General features: G+C 37.8%; 1 protein-coding gene across 1 annotated transcript in view; it reads right to left on the bottom strand.

The window, feature by feature from the left end:
• LOC140476201 (TOG array regulator of axonemal microtubules protein 1) overlaps positions 1–27,960 on the bottom strand; it is a 167,937-nt gene that overhangs the window by 17,896 nt on the left and 122,081 nt on the right. Inside the window, exons 9-20 of the mRNA XM_072568427.1 lie at positions 25,936–26,028; positions 25,469–25,647; positions 17,269–17,440; positions 14,746–14,883; positions 13,517–13,673; positions 12,332–12,437; positions 11,776–12,011; positions 7,808–7,966; positions 4,702–4,828; positions 3,742–3,857; positions 2,415–2,616; positions 1,140–1,359 (exon numbers count right to left, since the gene is read on the bottom strand). Coding sequence (XP_072424528.1) covers positions 1,140–1,359; positions 2,415–2,616; positions 3,742–3,857; positions 4,702–4,828; positions 7,808–7,966; positions 11,776–12,011; positions 12,332–12,437; positions 13,517–13,673; positions 14,746–14,883; positions 17,269–17,440; positions 25,469–25,647; positions 25,936–26,028 — 1,905 coding nt within the window. The remainder of the gene's footprint in view (positions 1–1,139; positions 1,360–2,414; positions 2,617–3,741; positions 3,858–4,701; positions 4,829–7,807; positions 7,967–11,775; positions 12,012–12,331; positions 12,438–13,516; positions 13,674–14,745; positions 14,884–17,268; positions 17,441–25,468; positions 25,648–25,935; positions 26,029–27,960) is intronic.

The raw sequence follows: 27,960 nt of genomic DNA, 5'->3' as shown, positions 1-27,960 counted from the left end.
GAGGAAGATATAGGTGCGTCAATGTGATTTGGACAAGTTGAATGAGTGGGCAAATACATGGCAGATGAAGTACAATTTGAATAAATGTGAGGTTATCCATTTTGGTAGCAAAAACAAGAAGGCATATTATTTTCTGAATGGCGATAGATTGGGAAAGGGGGATGTGCAATGAAACTTGGGTGTTCTTGTACACCAGTCGCTGAAAATAAACATGTAAATACAGCAGGAAGTGAAGAAGACAAATAGCATGTTGGCCTTCACAGCAAGAGGATTTGATTAAGGAACAGGGATGTCAAGAGCCTTGGTGAGATCACATCTGGAGTAATGTATCCAGGTTTGGTCTGCTTATCTGAGGAAGGATTTTTTAGCCATGGAGAGAGTGCAACAAGGCTTACCAGCCTGATTCCTGTGATGGCAGGACTGATATATTAAGGTAGACTCGATTGGTTAGGACTATTGTTCACTGGAGAAAGAGGGGTTGGAGATCTCATAGAAACCTATAAAATTCTAACAGGTCTAGAGACGTTAAATACATAAAGGATGTTCCTAATAGCTGAGGACTCTAGAACCAGGGAAACAGTTTAAGAATACACGGTAGCTCATTTAGGACTGAAATGAGGAGACATTTCTTCACCCATAGATTGGTGAACTTGTGGAGTTCTCTGCCACTGAAAGTGATTGAGGCCAAACCATTGAATGTTTTCAAGAAAGTATTAGGTATAGGTCTTAGTGTTAAAGGAATCAAACAGAGTAAGTGGCAACTGAGTTGGATGATCAGCCATGATCTTAACACATGGGATAACAGGTTTGAAAAACATTCATCTCCCTTTTTTATGTTTCTATATTAATGTAACTTCCTTGTCACCGAAGCAGAGATCACTTATCTTCTGATAGTTACACGTTTGAACATATTGTTCTATTTTCAACATTTTGATTTTTAAAATCTTAGTCATGTTGCTGAATACTTCAATTTCTGGCTGCTGTTTTTAATCAAATGTTTTCCTGTTGAGTTAAATTCGCTCTATCCCTATACATAAACATGTATGTACATTCTTACAGACAAATAATAATTTAAACAAACATGGTTTTGTTACTGGATAGAACATCTTGAAATAATAATTTCAGTCACTTCTACATACCTATATGTTGAACAAGGGTGTGAACAACACTGATGGCAGCATTATAAATTCCAAGATTCTTGGAATTCAGATTGTTGTCGACAATGGCAGGGAAAAGAACGTTCAAAACCTGAGCCAGATTATCCTTCAACAATGGAATCATTTTCTGCATGGTTTCTAATGCTGTCTGATTTACCTTGCTGTTGAAATCATGCAGTCGAGGTTTGAAAGCATCAAAGATCTGGAGAGGAAATATTAACATTCAATATGATCATTTTCAAGTCCCAGTTTAACAAAGCAGATTATGAATGAATAGATCTTACTTTCTCATTTTACATTAAGTATGTCACAGATTATATGGCTTGGATTTGATATAGCAAAAGATTATTGCCTCCAAGTAACTGAAACATACCTATACAAATAGAAAGACTAGCAACTGAATACTGCAGGTTATAATAATCAGATAAAGTACAGAAAAAAGGAGTTAGGATAAATGAATTGATTAGAGATAAAATGGCAATTATGGAAGAGATGTAACTAGAAAAAAAGCTAAAACCATGCAATGAAATAAAAGGCAGGAAGGGACAGATCACATTAATAGGGATATTATGCAGACCACCTGGTACTTCAAAAAAAATGAGATTTATGAAAACTAATGTAAGTGAATACAAAACATGGAAACATTTTGCTTCCCCAAATTGACAAAAATGAGTATGGGAAATGAAAAGTTTTCAATGTGCAGGATATTTTTGTTAAACAATATGTTTAAAATAAAAATTAAGAAAGGTGAGTATAAAACAAAGCAATAAATTAGAAAAAAACAAATAAGAATGAAGAAATATACCACATGAGAATGAACAAAGTAAGTAGACATGACATGTCATAGCTGAGTAAAAGAGAAGTACAAAATTGAAGTGAGAAAAACAGAAAATACAGAGTAGAATGAAAAGTCATGGATACAATTTGTAAAGGAAAATAAAACTAAAAACTTAAATAATTAAGAAATATAAAATTATAAAGTGTGCTTCAGACCAAATAATTAAAAATTGGGGAGGGGTAGTGCCACTAAAGGGTACTTACGATAACTCTCAGTAAAATAACGTAACAGCTAAACAATTTATTTGGTAGCACTGATATTTTACAAATACATTATTTAATCAACTTTTAATTTAAACAAGCTGAAGTGGTTCATTCAAAAACAACTTCAACATCACAAACTCTACAAAAGCTCTAAGTTGATTGTTCAGAATTATTTACTTATCACAGCAATATTTTAATTTACTGTTCCAGTATTACCTTAACAATATTAACTATAACAAGTTCTTGGTTATTCTGACAATCCGTTAATAATTGCTCAATCCCTCGGCTACGATCCCGAAAATCCTTTGCGCCCAATAGGCCTGTAATTTCCTTGAGATATTCTGCATTTTCAATCAAGTTTCGTGGAGATGGTCTCCATGTATAATCACGTAAACTCAGTGTTCCTTCTGTGGCATCCCTGTATGATTAGATTTTATTTCATAAATATGATTTCATATTTGAAGAACAGTTTTACTTAAAAAAAATCAAAATTCAACAAAGCTCTGCTCTAATACAGCATACAACAGTTGTTTAGAGAAAGATAAATTCTCAAAAATGATCTGTGTAAGGAAAATAATACTTGCCCATTTTTACTTTTACATTTTGATGTGGATTTGAGACTAAAAATTTATTTGACTGCCCTTAACAGTGCAAACTATTAAACTGTTTTAAACATAATTGTGAAGCCTATTTTGTACCCAGTTGTACTTAGGAAGTGTATTTATTACTGTTGATTAAACTGAAGGCTGATATGAATAAAATCATGGAAATTGAATTGAGAGCTTCAACAAAGCCATGAAGTGAAAGTTTAAAAACACACCCAGACAAATAATTCTGATTAGATTTTTAAATTATTTTTTGTATGAAGTAACTAGTTGAAGAAAAGTCTTTGGTTTCCTTCTAAAATATATTATTCCTTCTGTATCACCATGGTTACAATTTCTGTTTTATCTCTATCATGACAGTACAATGACAGTATAAGCTCGACATTTTTGCAGTCAATAGATCTGAAACAATGAAAATACAGTATTGCCAATTTTTCAGAGTTCTCAAGTTTCAAACTCTATATAAGTATAGAGCATCCTAAAGATAAATCAATAGATTTTTTTGAGCAGGTTACAAAGAAATGAGAAAAAAAGATCAAGCAAAGAAAACCTAGACTAGGTGGGATGTCCTGCTGTGAAGAGTTTCATACTTTCCAGCATTTTACATTAGTACAAACATCAACTTATGATATACAATTTAGAAATAAAAAAAGAAACCAAATTAAGTATTATGTCAGTCTCTGGTAACTTACAAAATAAAGCTTGTAACTTGCATACAATGTATAGGTGTAAGCAAGAAACTATTTCAATTCCTTACTGCAACCTATTATGCAGATTATTATAACACATCGGCATGATCTGTACATTGAATTTAAATTATAAAATAATAACATCATAGAGTTTAAGTAAACTGGAACGAGAAATCCAACTAATACATTATGAAGTTCTGTCTACAAATAATTAACTAATGATTAACTATACAGTAAATTTGCTAATACCTTCCTGTTAAACTCTGTATTTCCCTGGAGCTAGATGACACTCGCATGCTCCCTCCGCTGGCAGGATATCGTCTGCCCTTTGCTGATGGGGTATCTAATGGCATTTCCCCAAGGCCCTGTAAAGGGAAAATATTGGATATGAGTTACCCCCATTACAATTCAATGAGGGAAGAAATGAATATGATCAATAGAAGTTTTATGCAGAGTTAAGCAATTACATTAGAAAGGACTAGAGAATTTAGTTAGTTTAATAAGTATAGTTCATTTATTCTTGTTTTCTTGTATTTAGAAAGGTTTTGGAGTTAATTGAATTTACAGTTAAAATGCTGATGCAGCAGGTACACGGGCCAGGCAGCTAAGTGTATTCGTGGCTGAACTTATACAATCTCTGAGTCCTTATAGTAGCTTGAATGCCTAGTGACTTCAGTACCACTGAGTTATGCTCAACAACATGATGTTGTAGACAAAAGTAGCCTTATAAGCGTAAAAGATTAATAACAGTAACAACAATCAGGGTCCAGAGGATAGATTAGAGAAGCATCTAGAAATAGGGGTGGTAGCTAAAACAAGGGGGTCTCAGACACCCTCTCCCCTCCCAGGAATAAGCCTAAAAAAATCACTTTGGAATTCATGTAATGCACTGCCTATGAGTTTTTCAACGTATAAATATCTGATGGATTTCTTGACTGAGCAGATTCCTGCTTCAGAAGTGCTCTGAGGAAGAACTTTCCCAATGTGTTGGCAAAAAAAAGTCGATGTAAAAAAACCGAGACTCTTGTGATTATCTTCTAAAATAACAGACCTGAAATCAAGATGGCTAGGTTTAATATATCAAGGTATCAAAAAAATACAACTACCAATGCAAATTTAAGCAAAAGCATTAATATTGTAATGTAGCGCCAAAACTTTCTGCATTAAACTGAGCAAACTATGGACTGGGGTGTTTAAACTCCTTTGTACCTTTTGTCGAAGATTATTAACAGTATCTCGAATATAAGGCAAGTCTCTGGGTGGCAAATGTTTTTCAAGCACCTTGTCAAAATCGTGGTGAGACATCATAATAAACAGCATCTTGCGTCCATAGTATCTGCAATATATAAAAAGGTCAGTGCATATCTACAAACATTGAATTACAATGTTTCAATGTTTTAAATAGCAAAGTAAGAGACGTGTAACCTAGGAATGACAAACTACAATTAGAATTTCAATGTGTTATGGTTTCTTGATAAAAATAAAACCCAAATACTGATATTTTCAAGCTTGAACCTGAGAAAAAGTAACTTTTTTTTGTAAAAACAAAAACTTTATCAGCAGGCAAGCAATTAAAGTGTATTTTACAAGATTGAAAGATCCTTCTAGAATTCCAGGTAAGCTGTGCATTTGTAAGTTGTCTTAAGAAATTGGCAGCAACCAAGCAAAAAAGTAAAGGTACCATGCATTCAACTTGATGAACCACAACATGATGAAAAATATTTAGCAGGGACATTGGTGCCAGATTAAATCATAGAACATTGAATATTAATCTTGAATTGCAATAGTTGTTCATCAAAACACAAGAGGAAGATTAAAAATTTAGAATTTCTTTCCCACATATTTAGAACATAGAAAAACATAGAAAAATACAGCGCAGTACAGGCCCTTTGGCCCTCGATGTTGCGCCGACTGAAGCCTACCTAACCTACACTAGCCCAATAACCTCCACATACTTATCCAATGCCCGCTTGAATGACCATAAAGAGGGAGAGTCCACCACTGATACTGGCAGGGCATTCCATGAACTCACAACCCGCTGAGTAAAGAATCTACCCCTAACATCTGTCCTATACCAACCTCCCCTTAATTTAAAGCTGTGTCCCCTAGTAACAGTGGAAAAAGGTTCTCACTGTCAACCCTATCTAAACCCCGAATCATCTTGTACACCTCTATCAAATCTCCCCTGAGCCTTCTTTTCTCCAATGAGAACAGCCCCAAGTGCCTCAGCCTTTCCTCATACGATCTTCCTACCATGCCAGGCAACATCCTGGTAAACCTCCTCTGCACCTGTTCCAGTGCCTCCACATCCTTGCTATAGTATGGCGACCAGAACTGTACACAATACTCCAGATAAGGCCGCACCAGAGTCTTATACAACTGCAACATGACCTCAGGACTCTGGAACTCAATTCCTCTACCAATAAAGCCCAGTACGCCAAATGCCTTCTTCACAGTACTATTTACCTGGGTGGCAACTTTCAGAGATCTGTGTACATGGACACCAAGATCCCTCTGCTCATCGACACTACCAAGTAGCCTACCATTAGCCCAGTAATCCATCTTATTACTCCTACCAAAGTGAATGACTTCACACTTAGCTACATTGAACTCCATTTGCCACCCTTCTGCCCAGCTCTGCAACTTATCTATATCCCGCTGTAACCTGCCACATCCTTCTTTGCTGTCCACCACTCCACCGACTTTCGTATCATCCGCAAACTTGCTCACCCAGCCTTCAAGCCCCTCCTCCAAAATGACAAACAGCAATGGTCCCAAAACAGATCCTTGTGGAACACCGCTAGTAACTGCACTCCAAGATGAACCTTTACCATCAACTACTACTACCCTCTGTCTCCTTCCAGCCAGCCAATTCCTAATCCAAACCTCTAATGCACCCTCAATGCCATACCTCCGTAATTTTTGCAGTAGCCTACCATGGGGTACCTTATCGAACGCCTTGCTAAAATCCATATACACCACATCTACTGCTTTACCCTCGTCCACTTCCTTGGTCACCTTCTCGAAGAACTCAATAAGGTTTGTGAGGCACGACCTGCCCTTCACAAAACCATGCTGACTATCCTTGATCACATTATTCCTATCCAGATGTTCATAAATCTTATCCCTTACAATTCTCTCTAAGACTTTGCCCACAACAGAAGTGAGACTCACTGGCCTATAGTTACTAGGGCTGTCCCTACTCCCCTTTTTGAACAAGGAGACCACATTCGCTATCCTCCAGTCTTCTGGCACTATTCCTGTAGATAACGAGGACATAAAAATCAAGGCCAATGGCTCCGCTATCTCCTCCCTAGCTTCCCAGAGGATCCTAGGATAAATGCCATCAGGCCCAGGGGACTTATCTATTTTCACCCTTTCCAGTATTCCCCGGACCTCTTCCCTACATACCTCAAAGCCATCCATTCTAATCACTTGTGACTCAATATTCACATCAGCAACAATGTCCTGTTCCTGAGTGAATACTGACGAAAAGTATTGATTTAGTGACTCTCCAATCTCCTCTGCCTCCACACACACAATTAACAATGAAACTATTAACCTCATTGACATTTAATTTGACTGATTTCATTATTTTTCTCTTGTTCATCTACTTCTAGTCTGTTTGGCTCAGTTACTATTTTCACAGAAATCCATTTCCATTGTTTACTTTGCACAGTTCTGGTCTCCATTCTATATGATGGATATTAAAACACAGGTGAATAGCAGGGAAAAACAAAATTACAAGATGTTACCAAAATTGAAAGGATGTAATAATCAGGAAGAACATTGAGCAGAGTAGATTTGTTAGAAGTCAAAATTATAAAAGGGTTCAATAGGGTGAATGTGGGGTCTGTTTCACTTGTGAGCAAGTGTACTACAAAAGGTCATAAAGTTAATATAGTACAGGATAGGTACATGGGAACAAATAAGGGGTTTAGAAGACATTCTTTAAACTGTGATAAAAGTGTCAAAAGGAATGATAGAAACAGGTAGTAGTGACATTAAGGGATGGTGAATGTACATCAACGAGAATGAAGGAATAGAGTGGCAGGATAAAAAGAAACAATTAGTGTGTCTGGACCTCAGTATAAGTAGACACAGATGCCCTCCCCATCTCTGGAGTCCTTCTTGTCCAATAATTACTAATCATGCCTCCACAATGTCATGATAATGCAATGGGCAGATTTATGCTGTACAGCACTGTAAAAATTAATATCTTGGGAAAAAAATAAATTATTCCCACTTCCCTTCGTCTGCAAGTTAAATCGGTACATTGTCCTATGAAACTCATTATTACAAGGTATTTACTTGCCTAGTTTCTTGAGAACCATCCTGTGCAAATTTTGCTACCGCATGTATAATCCGATCAGTTATATCTTTAATTCCAGATAAAAGTCGTCCTGCTCCCATTCGCTCCACTACATTGGCAAGATGCTGTGCTGTGCATTTTCTGACCACAGCATTAAGATGGCTGAACAGAAGAAACAAAAAAATACAATTAAAGATCTGTTAAAAAGAAAAAATGAATTCAAGTTTCATGCAAGTGAACTAAGTTATCAGTTGGCGAAACTTATTAACTATAACATCAACCAGTAACCAAGGAAGCATGAACTTTTGGAGATAAGGATAAGGCATTGAAAAGTGGCATAAGCAATAAAAATTTCTTCCAACTACCAAATGACTCCTTCACACAGCTATCTTCAGTTCTATCAACAACATGCCAAAGCCCAGTTGACTAGACAGCTGGTTTAAGATGCCAAGTGATGTTAACAGCGTGGGTTCAATTCCAATTTGGTCTGAAGTCACAATGATAGACCTGCCTTCTCATCTCTCCCAAGATATGGTGACCTTCAAGTTAAACTCAGACTAATCATCTCTCTCTCTCCCTCCCTCTCATCAGAGAGCAACTTATGGTCTTCTGGGACTATGACAATTTTTATTTTTTTCATAAACTGACATCAAAATAAAGACTTTATTTGGGGAAAATATGCATCAGTAACATAGGATAGAATAAACATGAGCAAAGCAAAATTTTATTTATTCACCTTGGAAGATGCAAGTTTCTTCTAAAGATGTAAGTGGCACCACTCCATTAAATCATAAATTTAAGGTGTGAGAAAACTGTAGGTATAAATCTACTCTCTAAAATACTAGTTATTCAAACTAGTTTGACAACATATCTTAGATTATCAATTTGTGAAATTTTGATTTACAGGACAGATTAGTCAGAGGCTTCTCCTGGATTTGAACTTACAGGACATGTCACACACAGGTTTCAAACTCACAACTGACAGACTTTGGTCAGGATATTGAAAATTATAACTTATTTTCCTTTTGTAACCTAATATTGCAGAAGGAACATGTAGAGAATATCAAAATTTACAGTCCAACTCTCAACTTCTGCACATCAACTCTCACTCTTGATTTTTCTTTCCTGCCTGAAAACAATATTTGTGTTTATTAACACACATTATAGTAGCTATCATGTAACTGGACTAGAATTCAAAAGGACAAAAGTTAATGCAGAGAACACAACTACGAACCATATTGTGGCAGCTGCAGAATCTGAGTTCATTAAAAGTTACAATGAAGCGTTGGTCACACCAACATTGTTAATCTTATCAGGCTCTTGAAATGGCAGCATATACACTCAGCTATACCAAATGTTTTCAGTAAAGAAATGCCAGCCTTATTAGAGCCATAAAAATTGTGTGATTTTTTTAAAGAAAAACTCAGCTGATGACCGTGGTAGCCATACTGGTATCTTGATTGTTTAAAAAAAACTGCTTCATTAAATTACCATATTTTGTTTTTAAAAAAAGACTTAATTCAAGCATAACTAAAAATTCAAACTAAATCAAAAACTTTTAATGACCTAATGCTAAGGGTGAAAACCTATTCTAATGCTTATTGGAAAAGACTACATGCTCATAAAGTAAGCGCAGCAAAGGTTTACCAGACTGATTCCTGGAATGGCAGGACTGAAGAATCAAAAGAAGTTAAATGGGTTAGGATTATATTTGCTGAAGTTCAGAAGAATGAGGAAGGATCTCATACAAACCTATGAAATTCTAACAGACTGGAAAGGGTGGATGCTCCTGATGACAGGGGAGTTTGGAACCCCATAGAATCCCTACAGCGTTGAAGCAGGTCATTCTGCCCATTCTGCCCTCTGAAGAGCTTCCCACCCAGACCTACTCCATCCCTGTACCCTGCATTTCCTATTGCCAAATCCATCTCACCTGCTCATCTTTCGACTGTGGGAGGAAACTACAGCACTTGGAGAAAACCCACGGGGAGAATGTGCAAACTCCACACAGACCATCGCCTGAGAGTGGAATTAAACCTGGGTCTCTGGTGCTGTGAAGCAGCAGTACTAACCACTGAATCACTGTGAACCAGGAGTTACAGTCTAAGTATATGTGGTAAACCATTTCGGACCGAGGTAAAGAGAAATTTCTTCACCCAGAGAGTGATGAGTCTGTTACCACAGAATTTGTTACCACAGAAAGCAGTCAAGACCAAAACATTGTGTGATTTCAAGAAAGAGTTGGATATAGCTGTTATGGACTAGGCCAGACCACTCAAAACATTCTTAAGCAGGTAGCTCTAGACCTAACTTTGCAATTTGTTTCGATAAGTGTACAGTGAAAATTATCCAGAGTAAGTCAGCTAGGTTGACTACTAGATTTTAAAACAGACAAAAATGTATTCACAAAATTACACAATGAAACACAAAGAGCAGAATGAAGAACCCCTACAGAAGTCAACCTATCTAGCTGGACTTAATTATGCTGTTCCGAATACACACAACAGTCCCAATAAACAAACTCCCTTTAAAAAGGAGTATATATGGAACACATGCTTACAGTTCAAAGTTGAAGGGCAGAAAAGAGAGGAAGTTTCCACACAGCTCACTGTTGAATTTCCCAGTTCAGGATTCAACTACAGGCAGCATGGTGGCTCAGTGGTTAACACTGCTGCCTCACAGCATCAGGGACCCGGGTTCAATTCCCACCTCGGGCTACTGTCTGTGTGGAGTTTGTACATTCTCCCAGTGTCTGTGTGGGTTTTCCTCCAGGTGCTCTGGTTTCCTCCGACAATCCAAAAGATGCGTAGGTTAGGTGAATTGGCCATGCTAAATTACTCACAGTGTTAGATGCATTAATTAGGGGTAAATATAGGGTAGAGGAATGGGTCTGGGTGGGTTACTTTTCAGAGGGTCAGTGTTGACTTGTTGGGCCAAAGGGCCTGTTTCAATACTGTAGGGAATCTAATCTAAAACTGCTCAGCTCAGCTAGCTGAAGAGCTGACCACTCCCCTCTTTATATAAGTCACTTATAAAGCATGACCACTTTGGCGTGAAGTCTGATCTATTTACATATAAACAAAAGGCCTCTCAAAATCCTTTTCATCTCTGTACCAAACCAGACTGATCGGAGTTCGGCCCAGTTTATTGCCCCTCTGAGAAAAAAAATCAAGGACAGAGTCTCCTTGAGCCAAGGTACAGCTTTTAGGAAAAGAAAGGGACTAACTTTGTGACATAGCATTTGGGGCTAAAGGAACCAAAGGGTATGGGGGAATAGTGGGAGCAGGTTATTGAGTTGGATGATCAGCCATGATTATCATGAATGATGGAGCAGGCTTGAAGGGCTGAATGGTCTACTCCTGTTCCTATTTTCTATGTTTCTATGTTCACCTTGAGAGGGAAATTTCTTATGTACAATGAAATTGTCAAGACTCCATATAGAGTCATAGTCATAGAGATATACAGTATGGAAACAGACTCTTCGGTCCAACCCGTCCATGCCGACCAGATATCCCAATCCAATCTAGTCCCACCTCCCAGCACCCGGCCCATATCCCTCCAAACCCTTCCTATTCATATACCCATCTAAATGCCTCTTAAATGTTGCAATTGTACCAGCCTCCACCACATCCTCTGGCAGCTCATTCCATACACATACCACCCTCTGCGTGCAACAGTTGCCCTTTAGGTCTCTTGTATATCTTTCCCCTCTCACCCTAAACCTAGCCCCTCTCTGGGGGAATAATGTACCATTTCATTTTCCTTTCCTTTTCAATCAATCAAGTTGGTCTACTGTACAGATCAACATACATAAAAAATAAAAAGCCATTTCATATTTATAATCATCCTTTTTGAGCTCTGCGAAAACATTATCAATTAAAATAACCAAGAATCAAAGGAAATGCCTTAAACATATGAATAATAATATTTCAAGAGGTATATTTTAACAGGAAAGTAAGTGTTATATTTACCTCAGTCCACCATTTATTAGGGATGAAAGTGCTCGTGCTGGAGTTACGTTTATGACCATTGCATGTAATGCTTTGTCCACATCTTCTCGTATGAAGGCATTAGATTCACTTGCTTTGTGCAAAAGAATTTTAACAGTATTGTCCAACTCCTGATCCATATTCCTTTTGAACACTGTGAACATGTCTCCTAAGCAGAGAATTGCTACTCGTGAAACACTAGAGCGTAGATTTTTCACCTGTAGGTGGGAAGAATACAGACATAATTTTAGGGCTTTGTTCTCTTTTCTGTTTGCTCAATATATCCCCATTCTTACTTTAAATGCACGTATCTGGACATGTTTCATCATTCAATCTACCTGAAATAATTATTGATGAATGCTGCTATCTCTCTACTGTCAACTGTGATATTTTCCTTTTATTACTTAATGGTCATATTCACATCATAGTCTTCTGTTTTTAAATTCTAATCTTAACTTGAACACATACTGGTAACACTCACTATTAAATAGAGTCAGTATGCTTATTAACTTCTCATAAAATGCATTAAAATAATAACCTCTTGAACTACAGCAAAGACAACGTCGTGAAGTCTTCCTATTAATACATCTGAATGGTAGGTGGACAGACACTGAATACAATTGATACCTTCAATTTTCTTCTCCCTGTGAAAACATAAAAATAAAGTTTGAAGTAACTATGAACACCACAGGGACCCCAGATATATTCTACAGCACAATCCAATCACGCAATGTTTAATCACCTTGTCACGCAATGTTTAATCAAAGAAGACCTATGTGGGTTGGTAGCAGGGAAATTAGTATGTTTTGTATGAACTACACACATTCTATTTAAAATATAATGCCTTTCTCAGAATTTTGAAGTGTTACCAGATTATTTCATCAATATTAATATTTAAGTAGTCACAAGCACATCAAAGATATTGTATCACATACACTTTAAATAAGTGAATAGCATGGATTTTAAATAAAGTCATACTTCATATATGAAGGTTATGATGTCTTACTCAGCTGATCACTTGTAAACCTATTATTGTTTACAGATGTTAAAACTTAGGTTTGTCATATCAGCTTTAGTATGGACCATAATATGTAGGAGCAGAAGTAGACCATTTGACCTATTATAGTTGGTCAGGCAGCATCCGAGGAGCAGGAGAGTCAACGTTTCGAGCATAAGCTCTTCATCAGCTCTTTTCCCATTCCTGATGAAGAGCTCATGCTCGAAACGTCAACTCTCTTGCTCCTCGGATGCTGCCTGACTGGCTGTGCTTTTCCAGCACCACACTTTTCGACTCTGATCTCCAACATCTGCAGTCCTCACTTTCTCCCATTTGACCTCGCAAGTCTGCTCTGCCATTCATTGAGATAATAGTTGATCTGATAAGCCTCAACTTCACTTTAATGCCTTATCTCCACAGCCCTTGATTCCCTTATTAATTAAAAATCTGTCTATCTCATTCTTGAATATGCTTAACAACCAAAGTTGAGTTAGAAAGATTTTTAATCAGTAAGGAAATGAAGGGTTATCAGAATAAGAATAAAGGAGTTACAGATGATCACCACAGCCATGATTTCACTGAATGACAGAGCAGACTCGATGGGCTCTATCTCCTTTGTCTCATTGTTTCATTCAATAGGACAATTTGGTTTATATGATTTAGATACCACATAACCTCAATGCAGAGAATTCTGATGTTAATCAAAAGAAAATAAGAAATCCATACCAGTCTTCGTCAGATAAAAGTTTAAGAGCCTCTGAGAGTGCAAGGTCTGGTTTGGAGAAAGGTCTTAATTCAGAAAGATCTACCACTTCTGGACTGTGCAAAACTGCAGGTGTTTGATCCCTGCGTGATGATCTAGGACATGGAGCATTCTCCCCTCCTATTATTGGGAATAAAAGGAACTTTTGTCAATACTTCTGTAAATTCACATTGATTTTGTTCACCTCAAATGAAAATAATTTTGGATCTAGTTGTAAATTATTCAAACCTCAAGAACCTGGATAGAACTTAAGAATGAAAGAAGGATTCTACTTCGCAATAAACACTAAAATACACTTGTTGCTTCAAGCTTTCAGAAAGGTGATGCAAGGCTAAAAGAAATCATTCTGAAAAAAATACTTTGATCCTCTGCAGCTTTTTTTTAAAAAAAAATCTTCCCTATGGAATTCATCTGATTTTGAAGAGAGTTTGTTTTAAGAACAAGTCCTTCTTGAGATATGGATGTTGTTGTATAACCAGCTTATTGCCCATTCTTAATTGTCCTGGAGTTGAGCTGCCTTCTTGAACTGCTGTGGTACATGTAGCATAGTGCTGTGATGGAGGGAATTCCAAGACTGTAAAGACAGTAAAGGAATGGCAATACAGCAGGAAGTCAGAATAGTGTGTTGCTTGGAACGGGAAGGAATCTTACTAGTGGTGGTCCTCCTGTGCTGTCCATGTCGTTCTATGTGGTGGAGATAAGGTGAAAGCTTTCATATCACTGAAATTATTTTCATAGCATGGAAAGAGCAATTTGATCCTTCATTCCTCTGTTGACTCTTTGTTACACAATCTAATTAATTACACACTCCTGCTCATTCCTTATATGCCTGTGATTTTTTTTTCTCTTTCAAGTATTTATCAAAATCTCTTTTGAATACTGCCACTTAATCTGATTTGCCCACCCTTTTAAGTAGTACCTTCTAAACTGCAACAATTTCTCAGGTAAAACAGTTTTTTTTTCATATTTTCAGCCTCTGGTTCTTTTAGGTCACCTTAGATCTATGTTCTCTCCTTACTGGTTGTTCTAGTATTATTTTTATATTCTCTATAAAATTAGTGAGGTGAGTACAGTAGAATTCAAAATAACATCAGTTGGTGCAATGAAAAAACAGTAAAAGGTGGAACTGAATGCCGAGAAATGAGAAGTGATTAATTTTGGTAAACTTATAAATTGAACATACTTTTCTTACCAGAGTTTGATGTGTTGGAAGTTCGATTTTTCCTTGTGCTCAGCTTATGTTGCAAAGAAACAAGAGTTGCTATTTCTACTGGTGAAGAATCAGATTTCACCTTAAGGATCATAGGATCATTTGAGCTGGTGCTCAAACCTAAATTAAAAAGACAAATACTCTCAGAAGTTAATACTTAAAATAACACTTTAAGCTTAGAAATCATACTCCAAAGTCCTCCAATAATTTTGGTTCTGTTTTTCACAAGGAAAAGAAAATTAAAAGTGCACAAGAGCACAATGTGAAGCTCATTAATTTGTAAATGTAACAATCATATCAAAAAACCCTCCATTTAAAAACCAAAAAGCTTAATTATGACTAGAATCTCCACTATAATACGTCTTAGTTTAACAATGTTCTGGTTTATAGAAGTAGGCAGTTAAAGGCATCTATATACTTGTTTAGCGTCTTGGGTTTGTGTTTAAAGACATTCCACGCTGGTCTAACATAAGGCCACGTGATCTGACAAGGCATCATTTCTGAATCAAGACTCTTGCTGCTCATTTCACAGTAAGGATTCGGGAGGGGGAGATTTGAGTAGCAAGAGGGTGGCTTAGGGAGTGGAAAAGGCTGCAAAATGAAGGATTGGTGAAAGGAGGTGTTTATATCGACTCGGAAAATCAGAGAGTGGCCTTTCTTCCAATCCTTGCATTACCATTGCCAGAGGGAAGTTGAGACAAAAAAACTGGAGGGGCGAAGGGGCTGGGAAGGGTGGGAAGAGAGGTTATTTGTAATTGGAGAATGCAATGTTGATTCCCCTGGGCTGTATGCTGGCCAGGCGGAAGATGAGGTGTTGTTCCTCCAAATTGTGGGTTGTTTTGTTGTGGCAATGAAGGAGGCCAAGGATGGTCATGTTGGAAAGGGAGTGGGAAGGGGAATTAAAATGGGTGGTGACTGGGTGGTCTGGTCAGCCCCTACAGGCCTGGCTGAGTTTATGTTTGGTTTCCCCGATGTAGAGAAGACCACATCAGGAGCACCGGATACAGTAAACTAGATTGGAGGAGAGGCAGGTGAACCTCTGTCTTACCTGGAAGGACTGTTTGGGGCCCTGGATGGAGGTGAGGGGGTGGTGTGCTGGCAGGTTTTGCACCTTTCCGATTGCAAGGAAAGATATCTGGTGGTTCGGGGGGGTTGATGGGGAGAGTGGCACAAACCAAGTAATGTCAAGGGAATGGTTCTTGTGGAAGGCAGAGAGGGGTGGGGAGGGGAAGGTGTTCTTTGTGGTGGGGTCTAGTTGGAGTTGGCGGAATTGTTTAAGGATGATGTGTTGAATACGGACACAGGTGGGGTGGTAGGTGAGGACAAGGGGGTCTCTGTCTTTATTGCGTTTGGAGGAGAGGGGATGTTTACAGCAGTGGAACGGGGAATGGAACTGGTGCAGTGGAGGGCTGTCTGGATGACAGTGGAAGGAAAAGCACATTGTTCGAAATAGATGGACACCTGGGATGCTTTGAAGTGGAATGTCTCCTCGTCCGAGCAGATGCAGTGGAGGCAGAAGAATTGGGAGAAAGAGATGGAGTTCTTGCAGGCTACTGGGTGGAAGGTGTAGTTTAGGTAGTTATGGGAGTCTGTGGGTTTGTAGTAAACATCTGTATGGAAACTGTCGCCAGAAATGGAAATGGAGAGGTCAAGAAAGGGGAGGGAGGTGTCTGAGATGAGACAGAGGGAAGATGAGGCAAAAAAGGTTGCTAACAATGTCAATATTATCATAATGAGGTAAAGGTGACAAAGTCTTGAATGGGCTTTAAGCAGTAAGATTGATTGACCTCATGAACGATACAACCAATATTAGGTCCACCATGACAGAAAGGCCTTGTCTCAGCAATCAATGAAATGCTGAAATTGTGAGAAGCCTGATTTAATCTAACACAGTAATTAGTAATAGAAGGAAATCTGTGGTCAGGTCATGGAGTTTAAAGCAGAAATGAAACTAAATGTTTTTGGTATTCTTAATGTTTATCTGGAGCAAGTTAGACTGGATATCAGAATAACAGTCCAACAGGATAGAAATAGTGAAAGGATGGAACGAGGTATCTTTGGTGCAATGTGAAGGCTGCCACCATATCATTATCAAGGGGATACGTATAGATGAGGTGATCCTCAAGATCCTCAAGAACACTGGCAACAGTATTACAGGGTTTGGAAGAAAAGCTGGTGAGGATATTTAAAGGGAAGAGTGTGGAGGTATAGAACACGAGGTTGGCTGGGGAGGGTAGAAGAAAAATATAGATTGCAAAGGATGTAAAGTACGTCAGTCACTTTAAGTTATCTAAGTACTTAGTTACAGAAAAAAAAATGATTTGTGCACTTGAACAAATTGTTTATAAATTTCCAATGAAATTAGAGGCTATATTGACTGCAACATAGAAGTTGAAGCACTTGTAAACTAATGATTAAACAAGAAGTTGTAGACCTTTCTTTCACAAAATGAAAAAAAAGCTGTAAATGACAAAAAGCAGAAGTTGACCAATCCAGTAACCTTACTTTCATTTTGTGTTTTGCTTATATCCATATTCCTTGGTCTTTGATGTGATCGTTCTTCCTTCTTTACATGATCCTTGAAATTATGATCGCCTTGTTCCTCTGAATCATACAGTTGCACTCCTTCGCGTTTCCATTGCTTCATTTTATCCCAAGCTGATTTTGACATGGAAATCTTTAAAGAGAAATGTTCAATTACACACATTTTCACAACCTCCATAAGACCACAGAAATAGGAACAAGAGTATGCCATTCAACCCTTGAACATGTTTCACTATTCAATAGAATCACAGCTGATACAACATTTCTCATGATTACTTTTATGCTCTTTCCCTAAATCTTGATTCCCTGATCAAGAATCTATATCAGCCTTAAACATAAACAAGGACTCTGCCTCCATATCTCCCTGTGGCAAAGAATTCCAAAGACACTCAGCCCTGAGAGAAGAAATTCCTCCTCAGCTCAGTGTTAAATTGCTGTCCCTTTAATCTGAGATTATGCCCTCTGGTCCTAGACTCTCCCATGAGAGGAAACATCATCTCAGTATTTAACCTATCAAGCCTCTTAAGAATCTTATATGGTTCAATGCGACCACCTTACATTCTTCTAAATTCTAATGAAGAGAGTCCCAATCTATTTAACCTTCGCTCATAAGAAATTCCTCTATAATAGGGACCATCCGAGCAAACCTCATCTGAACTGACTCCAAGGAAATAAGATAGTTTCTTAAATAAAGGGATCAAAACTGCGCACAGTACTCCAGATGTGGTCTCACCAGCACTTTGTACCTCAGGACATCCCAAACGATTTACAGTCATAGAGCATGGAAACAGACCCTTCAGTCCAACTAATTCACACCTACCATGTTCCTAAACCAAACTAGTCCCACTTGCCTGTGTTTGGCCCGTATCCCTCTAAATCTTTCCTATTCATTACTTATGTAAATATCTTTTAAATATTGTAGCTGTACCTGCATCCACCACTTCCTCTGGGAGTTCATTCCACAAATGAACCACCCTCTGTGTAAAAAAATGTTCCCCTTCATGTCCATTTTTTAAAACTTTGTCCTCTCACTTTAAAAAATATGTCCTCTAGTTTTGAACCCTCCCACCCTAAGGTTCAAAACTATTTATCTTATCTATGCCCCTCATGATTTTATAAACGACTATAAGGTCACCCCTTAACCTCTTGTGCTCCAGTGAAAAAAGTCACAGCCTATCTAGCCTATTTTTATAACTCAAACCTTCCATTCTCGGCAACATAATGGTAAATTATTTTCTGAAACCTCTCCAATTTCATAATATCCTTCCTATAACAGGGTGACCAGAACTATACACAATACTCCAGAAGAGGTCTCACCAATATCCTGTACAACCTCAACATGACATACCATCTCCCATACAGAAAAGTCTGAGACTCATGAATGCAAGGGGTGCTAAACGCCTTCTTAACCACCCTATACCTGTGATGCAAACTTCAAAGAATCATGTACCTGAATCCCTAGGTTTCTCTGTTCTACAACACTACCCAGGGCCATATCATTGTTTGTTTTACCAAAATGTAATATCTTGCATCCATCCAAATTAGACTCCATCTGCCCACTGACCTAATTGATCAAGATCTCATTGTAATCTCCTTCACTGTCCACTATACCACAAATTGTGGTGTCATCCACAAACTTACTAACCTTGTCTCCTATATTCTCATCAAATCATTTACATAAATGACAAACAAAAATGGACCCAGTATGGATCACTGTGGAACATACTGGTCACAGGCCTCCAGGCCAAAAAACAATCTTTGACCATCACCTTCTGTCTCCAACTGTCAAGCCAATTTTGCATTCAATTGGCAAGTTCACCTTGAATCCCAAGTGATCTAACTTTACAACTTAGTCTACCATACAGAACATAGTCAAAGACTTTACTAAAGTCTATGTAAACAATGTCTATTGCTCTGTCCTCATCAATGTTTTTGGTTACTTCCTCAAGTGTTTTTTGAAACATAATCACTGTTGAGATATAAGAAAAGCAGCAGTGAGTTTGAAAGCAGCAGAATGATAATGACAAGATGAATTGTATTTAGTAATGTTAGTTAATATTGGTAAATATTGGACAGAAAATGTGGATAATGTTTTCTGTTTTCAAAATATGGCTATAGGTTTTTTTATATCCACCTTGAGGGGGCAGATTGCAGCACTCCTCAATAATAAGTGCATGGATTATATGCTCAAGGGTCCAGCATGGAATTTGAACCCAAATTATTCTGACTTGGAGCTGAGTGTACTGACTGAACTATGCCCAAGACTAATCATACCTCAGTGGCTCAGAACATTACACAAGTCTCAATCAATTAAGTTCAATTATAGTTTGTTGCGTAAATGCAGCAACTATTTTGTATATTATAAGTCTCCCAAAAAGCAATAGGATTTAAAACAAATTTTTGGTTGGTTTTACTGAGAGAAATGTTGACTAGATTACTAGTTTTGTTTTATTTTACTATCCACTATCCCAATTAGATAATGTACAAGGTCATCATTTCAAGTGAAGTGAAGTATCTCAGACAACTTAGCAATCTTTTCGTATGACGAGGTATGTGCCATGAAGCCTGGTTCACAACCTTCTGACTTTTAGGTAAGAATTATAACACAATCAAGCTGATACTCTGCAGAAGATTTCAATTACAGAAATGCGATTTAAAATTCTCATGTTTGGAGTTTTTGGGGAAAAAGCAGTGAGGGATAATGGCTGCCTTGACTGGAGCTTTTCTTGCAATATTTTGAGTAAATTCATGAAGCCATAAAGCCATCCTCTTGGTCTGAAAAATGCGCAGTCTACCTCAGATTAAGGTAATGTTTCTCAAAGGTTTGTGCTACAGGTGAAGCTAGCTCTTTCAAACTGCTACTATAAAATTCAAAATGAGTGGTCAGCTCCAAGTCAGAATAATTTGGGTTCAAATTCCACGCTAGACCCTTGGGCAAGATATTGTCATCAAGTCAAAAAGATGTTTTGCCTGTCACACAAATGAGCAACGTGGTACACAAATACCAATACTGGGCGGCACGGTGGCACAGTGGTTAGCACTGCTGCCTCACAGCTCCAGAGACCTGGGTTCAATTCCCGCCTCAGGCGACTGTGTGGAGTTTGCACATTCTCCCCGTGTCTGCGTGGGTTTCCTCCGGGTCCTCCGGTTTCCTCCCACAGTCCAAAGATGTGCGGGTCAGGTGAATTGGCCATGCTAAATTGCCCGTAGTGTTAGGTAAGGGGTAAATGTAGGGGTATGGGTGGGTTGCGCTTCGGCGGGTCGGTGTGGACTTGTTGGCCCGAAGGGCCTGTTTCCACACTGTAAGTAATCTAATCTAATATATGTAAGCTGTACGTTACGGAGACTGGTGGATTGTACCAAATAGCATACATCTTCGGCTTCTCGTAACAAACAAACCGTAATCTTGCATTTGCAGATATGTTCCATTTTGTTCAAAAAGCATACAATGTGTAGGCAGTTAAAGTGACATTTTATAAATTCCCCTACTTTGGAAATAAAACCAGTCTGACTTCAATTTGGGATACAGACAGTGTCTAACCTCACACCTTTAATGCATTGTCTGAGCTGAGATGTCACTTTTTTATATACTAATAAAACCTTAAGTTAACTTGGGGCAGAGACTTGAAAGAAATTCTGGGATTTACATATTAATCAATCAATCAAAACCTGCATCCCCATTCTAAGCAATTCAGGACTTAACAGCCATCTAGCTTTATCTAATACATTGCATCACTTGTATGACAGTTCGATCTTTCGCTTATAAATTCTGTGTCCTATGTATTCTGCCCCACTAGCTACCCGGCGTGGAGCAGCACTCCGAAAGCCTGTACTTTCAAATAAACCTGTTGTGCTATGAACTGATGTTGTGTGATTTTTAACTTTGAACAATCAGAGTTAACTTCCCTGGTTTAAAAATTAAACAAAGAATGGCAAGTTAGCTGTCAGTCATCATTAACTAGTGCCACCTCCTTGACGCAACTTTGCAAATCAGAGTCTACCTGCCAACCAATTAGCACCCTCCTTTCATACAGAATAAACGTTGGTTTTGCCCTTTAGTTGATATTCTTGTGAATTAACTGATGAGTGGAAGACAAAATGTTTTGACAAAATATGAATTCTTTCAGAACCTTCATTTATTTTTACAACCCAATGACAATTTATGACTATTTATATACACATATTTAAGTCAAATAAAAAAACCAAAACTAAGATTACATTCTTTTGGAAATTTGAAATTCATAGTAGGGTGTGTAATAGACCAGCCAGACACCTCAAAATATTTCAAGAAGGTAGCCCAGACTCTAACTTGCTAGTTGTTTTAAGCAGGTGTAAAGTGAATATTCCAGGAGAGATGCCACTGGTCAAACCACTTTGTTTCAAACAAAACAGAATTCGTTTACAAGATTACCAAATGAAACACAAACAAAAGAGAACAGAATAACTTCACCTATTCAAAAACCTGACGGATTGTCCCAACTTAATGATGATGCTCCAATACTTGCAACAATCCCCAAAAACACCCCTTGGCACAAAAGGAAAAATCAACACAGGGTCTTGCAGGAGAGAAGTCAGAGAGAGAGAGTACCAGCCTCGACCTGCTTCCTTCGGTCCAGCAGTTTCAAAACACTCCTGTTAAAAACCAAACCAGACCAGATAAAAACTGAGCTGGGAGAAATGACTACTCCCCTTTCATTGTACAAGTGTTTTTTTCAAAAAACTTGAAAGCCTGTTTTCTGAGGCAGTATCTGTTATCTATAATCAAACTGACCCTAAAACTCTTCAATTTAGACTTTTAGTCTGCGTCTTTTATGACATCTCTGAAAAAACACCAAGGACAACATAACCTTGTTAAAGGAGCAGCTTTGTCACAGGTGTTACAACTGAATTAGTAGTTATTTTATCTTGCATAATCGTTATAACGCAGTGATTTAGTGGCAAAGTCACTGGAGTAATAATCCATAGGCCCAGGCAAATTCTGTTGGCACACTGGTTCAAATCCTACTGTGGCAGCATGTGGAATTTAAGTTAATTTAATAAATCTGCAATATAAAGGTAGAGGCAGTAGTGGTGACCAGTAGTAGTGGCACTATGAATGTCCTATGGGAGGAGGAAATCAGCCATTCTTTCCCTGTCTGGCTTACATATGTCACCAGACTCACAACAGTGTTGCTGACATTTAATTACCTTCTACAATGACCTTGCCAACACTCCATTCAAGGGAAATTAGGATGGGCAACATTTACTGGTCTTGCCAGTTATGCTGACATCCCATGAAAGAATTAAAAAAACTATTTTCAACAGATTTGTGCACTTTAAAATAATAAAAAAGGCTGCAGGTTTAGATGATAAAATTTAAATTCTGAGGTAATCCAAGAACTATAAAGTTGTAAATAATCCACGAAGAGTAGATTTCAATGTGTTGCAATAGAGCATCTAGTGGCAACTACCATTACTTTTACATGATTAGGATTTTTATTTCGTGGTGTGTTAAGTTGAAAAAGAGTAAGCAAATAACAGCACTAAGAGAAACATGGCATCTGGTACCAGAATGGACAGTGCAAGCAGTTATGCTCTCCTTCATCACTCAGCTTGAAGAATAATGAAATAGTACAAGCACTGAGAAGGAAGTGAGAGTTCACCCTCTCTGATTTAATGTTAAATCCGAAAACTAAATGCAAAAGAGTAAAGAAAAAATTGAATTGAGGGAAAAATAGACAAGAAAAGTAAAGAAAAACTGCATTAAAAGAACAGTTGGACTTGAAAGAATAAGGCTAAATTTTTTTTCAGTAGTTTATGGAATGAGCTGCCAGAGGAGGTGGTGGAGGCTAATACGATTGCAACATTTAGAGTCATAGAGATGTACAGCATGGAAACAGACCCTTCGGTCCAACCTGTCCATGTCGACCAGATATCCCAACCCAATCTAGTCCCACCTGCCAGCACCCGGCCCATATCCCTCCAAACCCTTCCTATTCATATACCCATCCAAATGCCTCTTAAATGTTGCAATTGTACCAGCCTCCACCACATCCTCTGGCAGTTCATTCCATACACGTACCACCCTCTGCATGAAAAAGTTGCTCCTTAGGTCTCTTTTATATCTTTCCCCTCTCACCCTAAACCTATGCCCTTTGGTTCTGGACTCCCCATCCCCAGGGAAAAGACTTTGCCTATTTATCCTATCCATTTAAAAGGCATCTGGATAGGTATGGGCTGGGTGCTGGCAGGTGGGACTAGATTGGGTTGGGATATCTGGTCGGCATGGACGACTTGGACCAAAGGGTCTGTTCCCGTGCTGTACATCTCCATGACTCTAATCCATATGCGCAAACACAGCAATTTAACCTCATTCAATATACTTCAATGATGTTTTCTACTGTGAGATGCCTTTTTTAATAAAGAAACCTGAAAAGCAACTCTTGGATATTCATGTTTAATCGTTCATCTGTCTCTCAATTAAGTTGCTCTAGCATGTGCTAATTAATAAAGACAAGTGATGTTAGCTTCACCATTACTTTTACATGAAAATGTATCATGTATTGTGAATTCTTTTGTGAATATCTAAATTATAATCCATAGGTTTTAGAATATGACTTTAAATTTAGGAGATTAATGCATTAATGTAAGGTAATAAAAAATTCTGATAAAGAAACTGGTAATAACCTTAAAAACAATTCAAATTTGGGGGTTAGGGTTAGTAAAATGTAGAACTGAGTATAAGCCGAGATCTTTCCAGGTTTAGTGGAAAGTAAATTGCACTTATTTCTTTTTTTTCCGATATACAACAAAGTTTGTTTTCATTTAAAATATTGTGGTATAATTCTGTCAGTTAACTACTGTGTTCTCAAATATTTTCCCTAAAATGCTAACAGACCTTAACAGGACTGTAACAATTATGCGTTAACTCTTTTTAAAGATACATTCCTGGGATGTGGAAATTTGTGGCACAGCAAGCACCTATTGCTTTCTCTGATTGCCCTTGAAAAAGTGGTGGTGTGCCACCTTCTTCAATTTGCCCGAGTTACTTGATTTAAATCTATTTGACACAGATTGAATGTAAGTTGTGTCACTCTGCTCACTATATTGTAATCATAAATATATTTTAGTCTCAAATAAATTCACTATGATCATAATTTTGCGACATAAAACTGAATCAAATGAATAACAAGTGTAACCTATACATAATGACTGTTCTGAAATTGAGATTGTGGCATATTAATACAGTAATCGAGTTAACTTAGCCCTGAAACAAAGCTAAAATGAGAATGCTTGACAAGAGCTCATATAAAAGTTTCTCTGGATGGGTCTTTTAAAACAGCAATGTGTGTTACTCTGTATGTACAAATCAGAAGAGTTCACTCTTGACAATACTGTAACTTATACTATAATATGTCTGCAAAAACAGATTCTTGATATTTTTCATCTTGCACTCATCAGGACAGATAAAAAGATGCCAAGTTTCAAAGGAAGCAACAAACAAATCAGAAGGGGAAACGTTGGCCTAGTGGTGTTATCACTAGACTGTTAGCCTGGGGACCCAAGTTCAAATCCCACCATGGCAAATGGTGAAATTTGAATTCAACAAAAAGAAAATCTGGAATCAAAAGTCTATGGTCAAAGACGACCATGAATTCATTGTTGTAAACACCTGCAGTTCACTAATATCCTTTTGGGAAGGAAACTGCCATCCTTACCTGATCTGGTCTACATGTGACTCCAAACCCAAAGCTCTTAACTGTGGTTGTCTCTTAACTGTGCTGTCAGCAATTAGGGATGGGCAATAAATATGCATCCAGACAGCGATGCCCTCAGCCTGTGAATGAATTTTTAAAAATGAACTATATTTCATGGCAAGATTGCTAAGTCAACTTTGATTGGCTTAGGTGTTGTCAAACAAGATAACACCTTTAAACCATTCAACTTGCCAAAAAAAGCAGTCTTTCTCATGCAGCCTTTACTATTGCTCCTTCTGAAGTTTCCATTTGTGCTTCTGCCTTTATGAGTGCAAAATGAAAATCTTGAATGTGTTTCTTTCTTCAGCAATTCTAAAGTCCTGTACCATCAAGAAACTTATTAACATCCTAAGACTTCACTTGCTTACCATCTCTTTTGTTTTAAACCTGATCACCTCCTGTTGAAAGTGTTATTGTAGCATTACCTCTTTCTCATTCTCTGAACCATCAAATCCAGGTTGACAACTCTGAGGTACAGCTCTTCCATAGACTCCCGAAGGAGGATCCATTGTTTGTTTTCGGTCACCCATTTCATCCTTGTCAAGAGATGAGATAATGGCTTGGCTGTTTGCTAATGGAACTGACTGAGGACTGCCAAAGACTCCTTATGGAAAGAAAGCAAAAAAAAATGGCAAAGTGCTACCTTGTTTTCAAATATGCAATGTCTAATTCTATTGTTTTATAAATAGCAGTACAAAAATATTACAGTACCACTAAAAGAATGAACATAAGAATTTTATAGAATTACAGATGTTTATTTATTAATAATGTGGGGAATCCTGCAGAGCTCTGCCATTCTATGCAATGCAGGATTCTCACTAAATAGAATTCAGAGGCTTTTCATCACGACACATGGAGAACAAGGAAAAGGACAAATGGTCAATAAACCTACCTTTTCCTACAATGATGACAGAGTCCTCAGAGAACCTATTTCCAGCATCATGGTTGTTCGCCTGCTGCATACTAAAGGTGGATCCTGTCGGTCCTAAAACAGTTACTTGTTAGTTAAATTGAAAACAGTAACTTGCATACACAAGGTCTTTTACAGTTGTAGGATGTTTCAGAATGTTTCACAGCAATGAAATCAGTGTTGTAATGGAAAGAAATACGGCAATTATTAGTTTCATCAGCTCCTGATCTGTAAGCATTACGAACAGGGTTTTCGGATAACCAATTTAATATAGATCACGGACTCTCATACTGAGATTTAGAGGATGTGACTGTGGAAGGGGTATAAAATGGGGAGAAGAAAAGACTCCTTTATGAACATGATTGCTTTGATTGGTAGCTTAGCCAACCAAGGGGCACAATTTTAAGGTGGTTGTGGAAGCAAGGTTGACTAATGGCTCATTTCATTGCCCCTCTGAAATTGACTATAATTTACAGATATTAGCATGGCAGTCTGGAAGCTGCAGTCTGTTACTCAGTGCTCCTCCATAAGCTGTGTGGAAAAACTTTCCTAGAACTATCAATGATCTCAGTGAAAATGTCCAAGTTTTGCACTTCCAGTTTGCCAATAAAACCCCTTCAATAAATTACACTATCTTCTTTCAAGTGTGAACATAAACAAATTTCAAAAATCCATATATCTCATCTTTAAATACTTTCAGTGATCTAGCCTCCTCAACTCTCTGGAATAGAGAATTCCAGATGTTCGCTACCCTCACTTCGCTACGTCTGTTTAAAATGAATGTCCCCTTATTCTGTAGCTAGGTCCTTTAGTTTGAGATTTCTTCACTAGTCAAAACATCTTCTCGATATCTGCCAAAGTTCCATAAGAATCCTGTATGTTTTAATAAGATCATACCCCCAGTTTTCTAAACTCTTATCGATAAAGGCCTAATCCCGTTAGGCACCAAAACTGTAACAGTACTTCAGCAAAATCCTGTACAGTTGTAACAAGACATCATTATTTTCAAACTCCAAAACCCTAGCAATACAAACCAAATTTCCATTGCCTTCTTAATTACTTGTTGCACATGCATGCTTATGATTCATGCAGAAGAACAACCAGATCCCTCTGTGTAGCAATTCTTTGCAATCTTTCTCCATTTATATAGAAGCCTGTCTTTTGATTTTTCCTAGCAAAGTGCATGACCTCACATTTCACATCACAATATTAAACTCCATCTGACACTTTTTTTTGCCTACTCACTCAACCTACTTGTATTCTCTTGCAGCTTCCTTGTGTCCTCATCACAACGTGCCCTCCCATTTATTTTCGAATTATTAGCATATTTGAATGCATTACACTCTGTCCCCTCCTCCAAGCCAATACTATAGATAGCAAATAATCAAGGTCAGATGATTGATCCTTGTGGCACGCCTCTAGTTGCATATTTCCAACCAGATACACACATTAATTCCTACTCTGTGTTAACCAATCCTCAATGAGATACTGATGACTCATCTGCATTCATTGCCATTAGCTTGTCAAATACTTTGTCCACTGCGATAGAGACTGTTACAAGACCTGTCCTCCATTTGCACCTTGCTTATTTGATATCTTTGGGATGTTTACAGTGTCTTCCAATGAGAAGACTAATGTTTAGATTATCTGCCATTTCCCTGTTCCCTTCTATCAATTTTCCAGTTCACATCCTTCAAGAGTCCCATACCTCACTTTAACTACTGTTTCTTTTTATATACCCTTAGAAAGTCTTGCCATTTGTTTTCATGTGTATGGCCAATTTACTTTCATAAACAGTTTCCTCTATTTATTAGCTTTTTTTGTCACCTGCTGCTGGGTCCTAAAAAGAAATCCCAAAGCTCTAGCCTACACTACACTTAGTTTTGGTCACATTGTAAAACTTAAAATTTTGATTACTGGAATGTTTTGACTAATGGACTATTAGCCCTCATTTTAAGGCAGCCAGAGTATAAGAGTAGGGAAGTCTTGCTACAACTGCACAAGATG

The sequence above is a fragment of the Chiloscyllium punctatum genome, chromosome 4, assembly GCF_047496795.1.
Source record: "Chiloscyllium punctatum isolate Juve2018m chromosome 4, sChiPun1.3, whole genome shotgun sequence".
Lineage (NCBI taxonomy): Eukaryota > Metazoa > Chordata > Chondrichthyes > Orectolobiformes > Hemiscylliidae > Chiloscyllium > Chiloscyllium punctatum.
The sequence above is the reverse complement of the archived record's forward strand: the minus strand, read 5'-3'. Positions and strand labels throughout refer to the sequence as shown.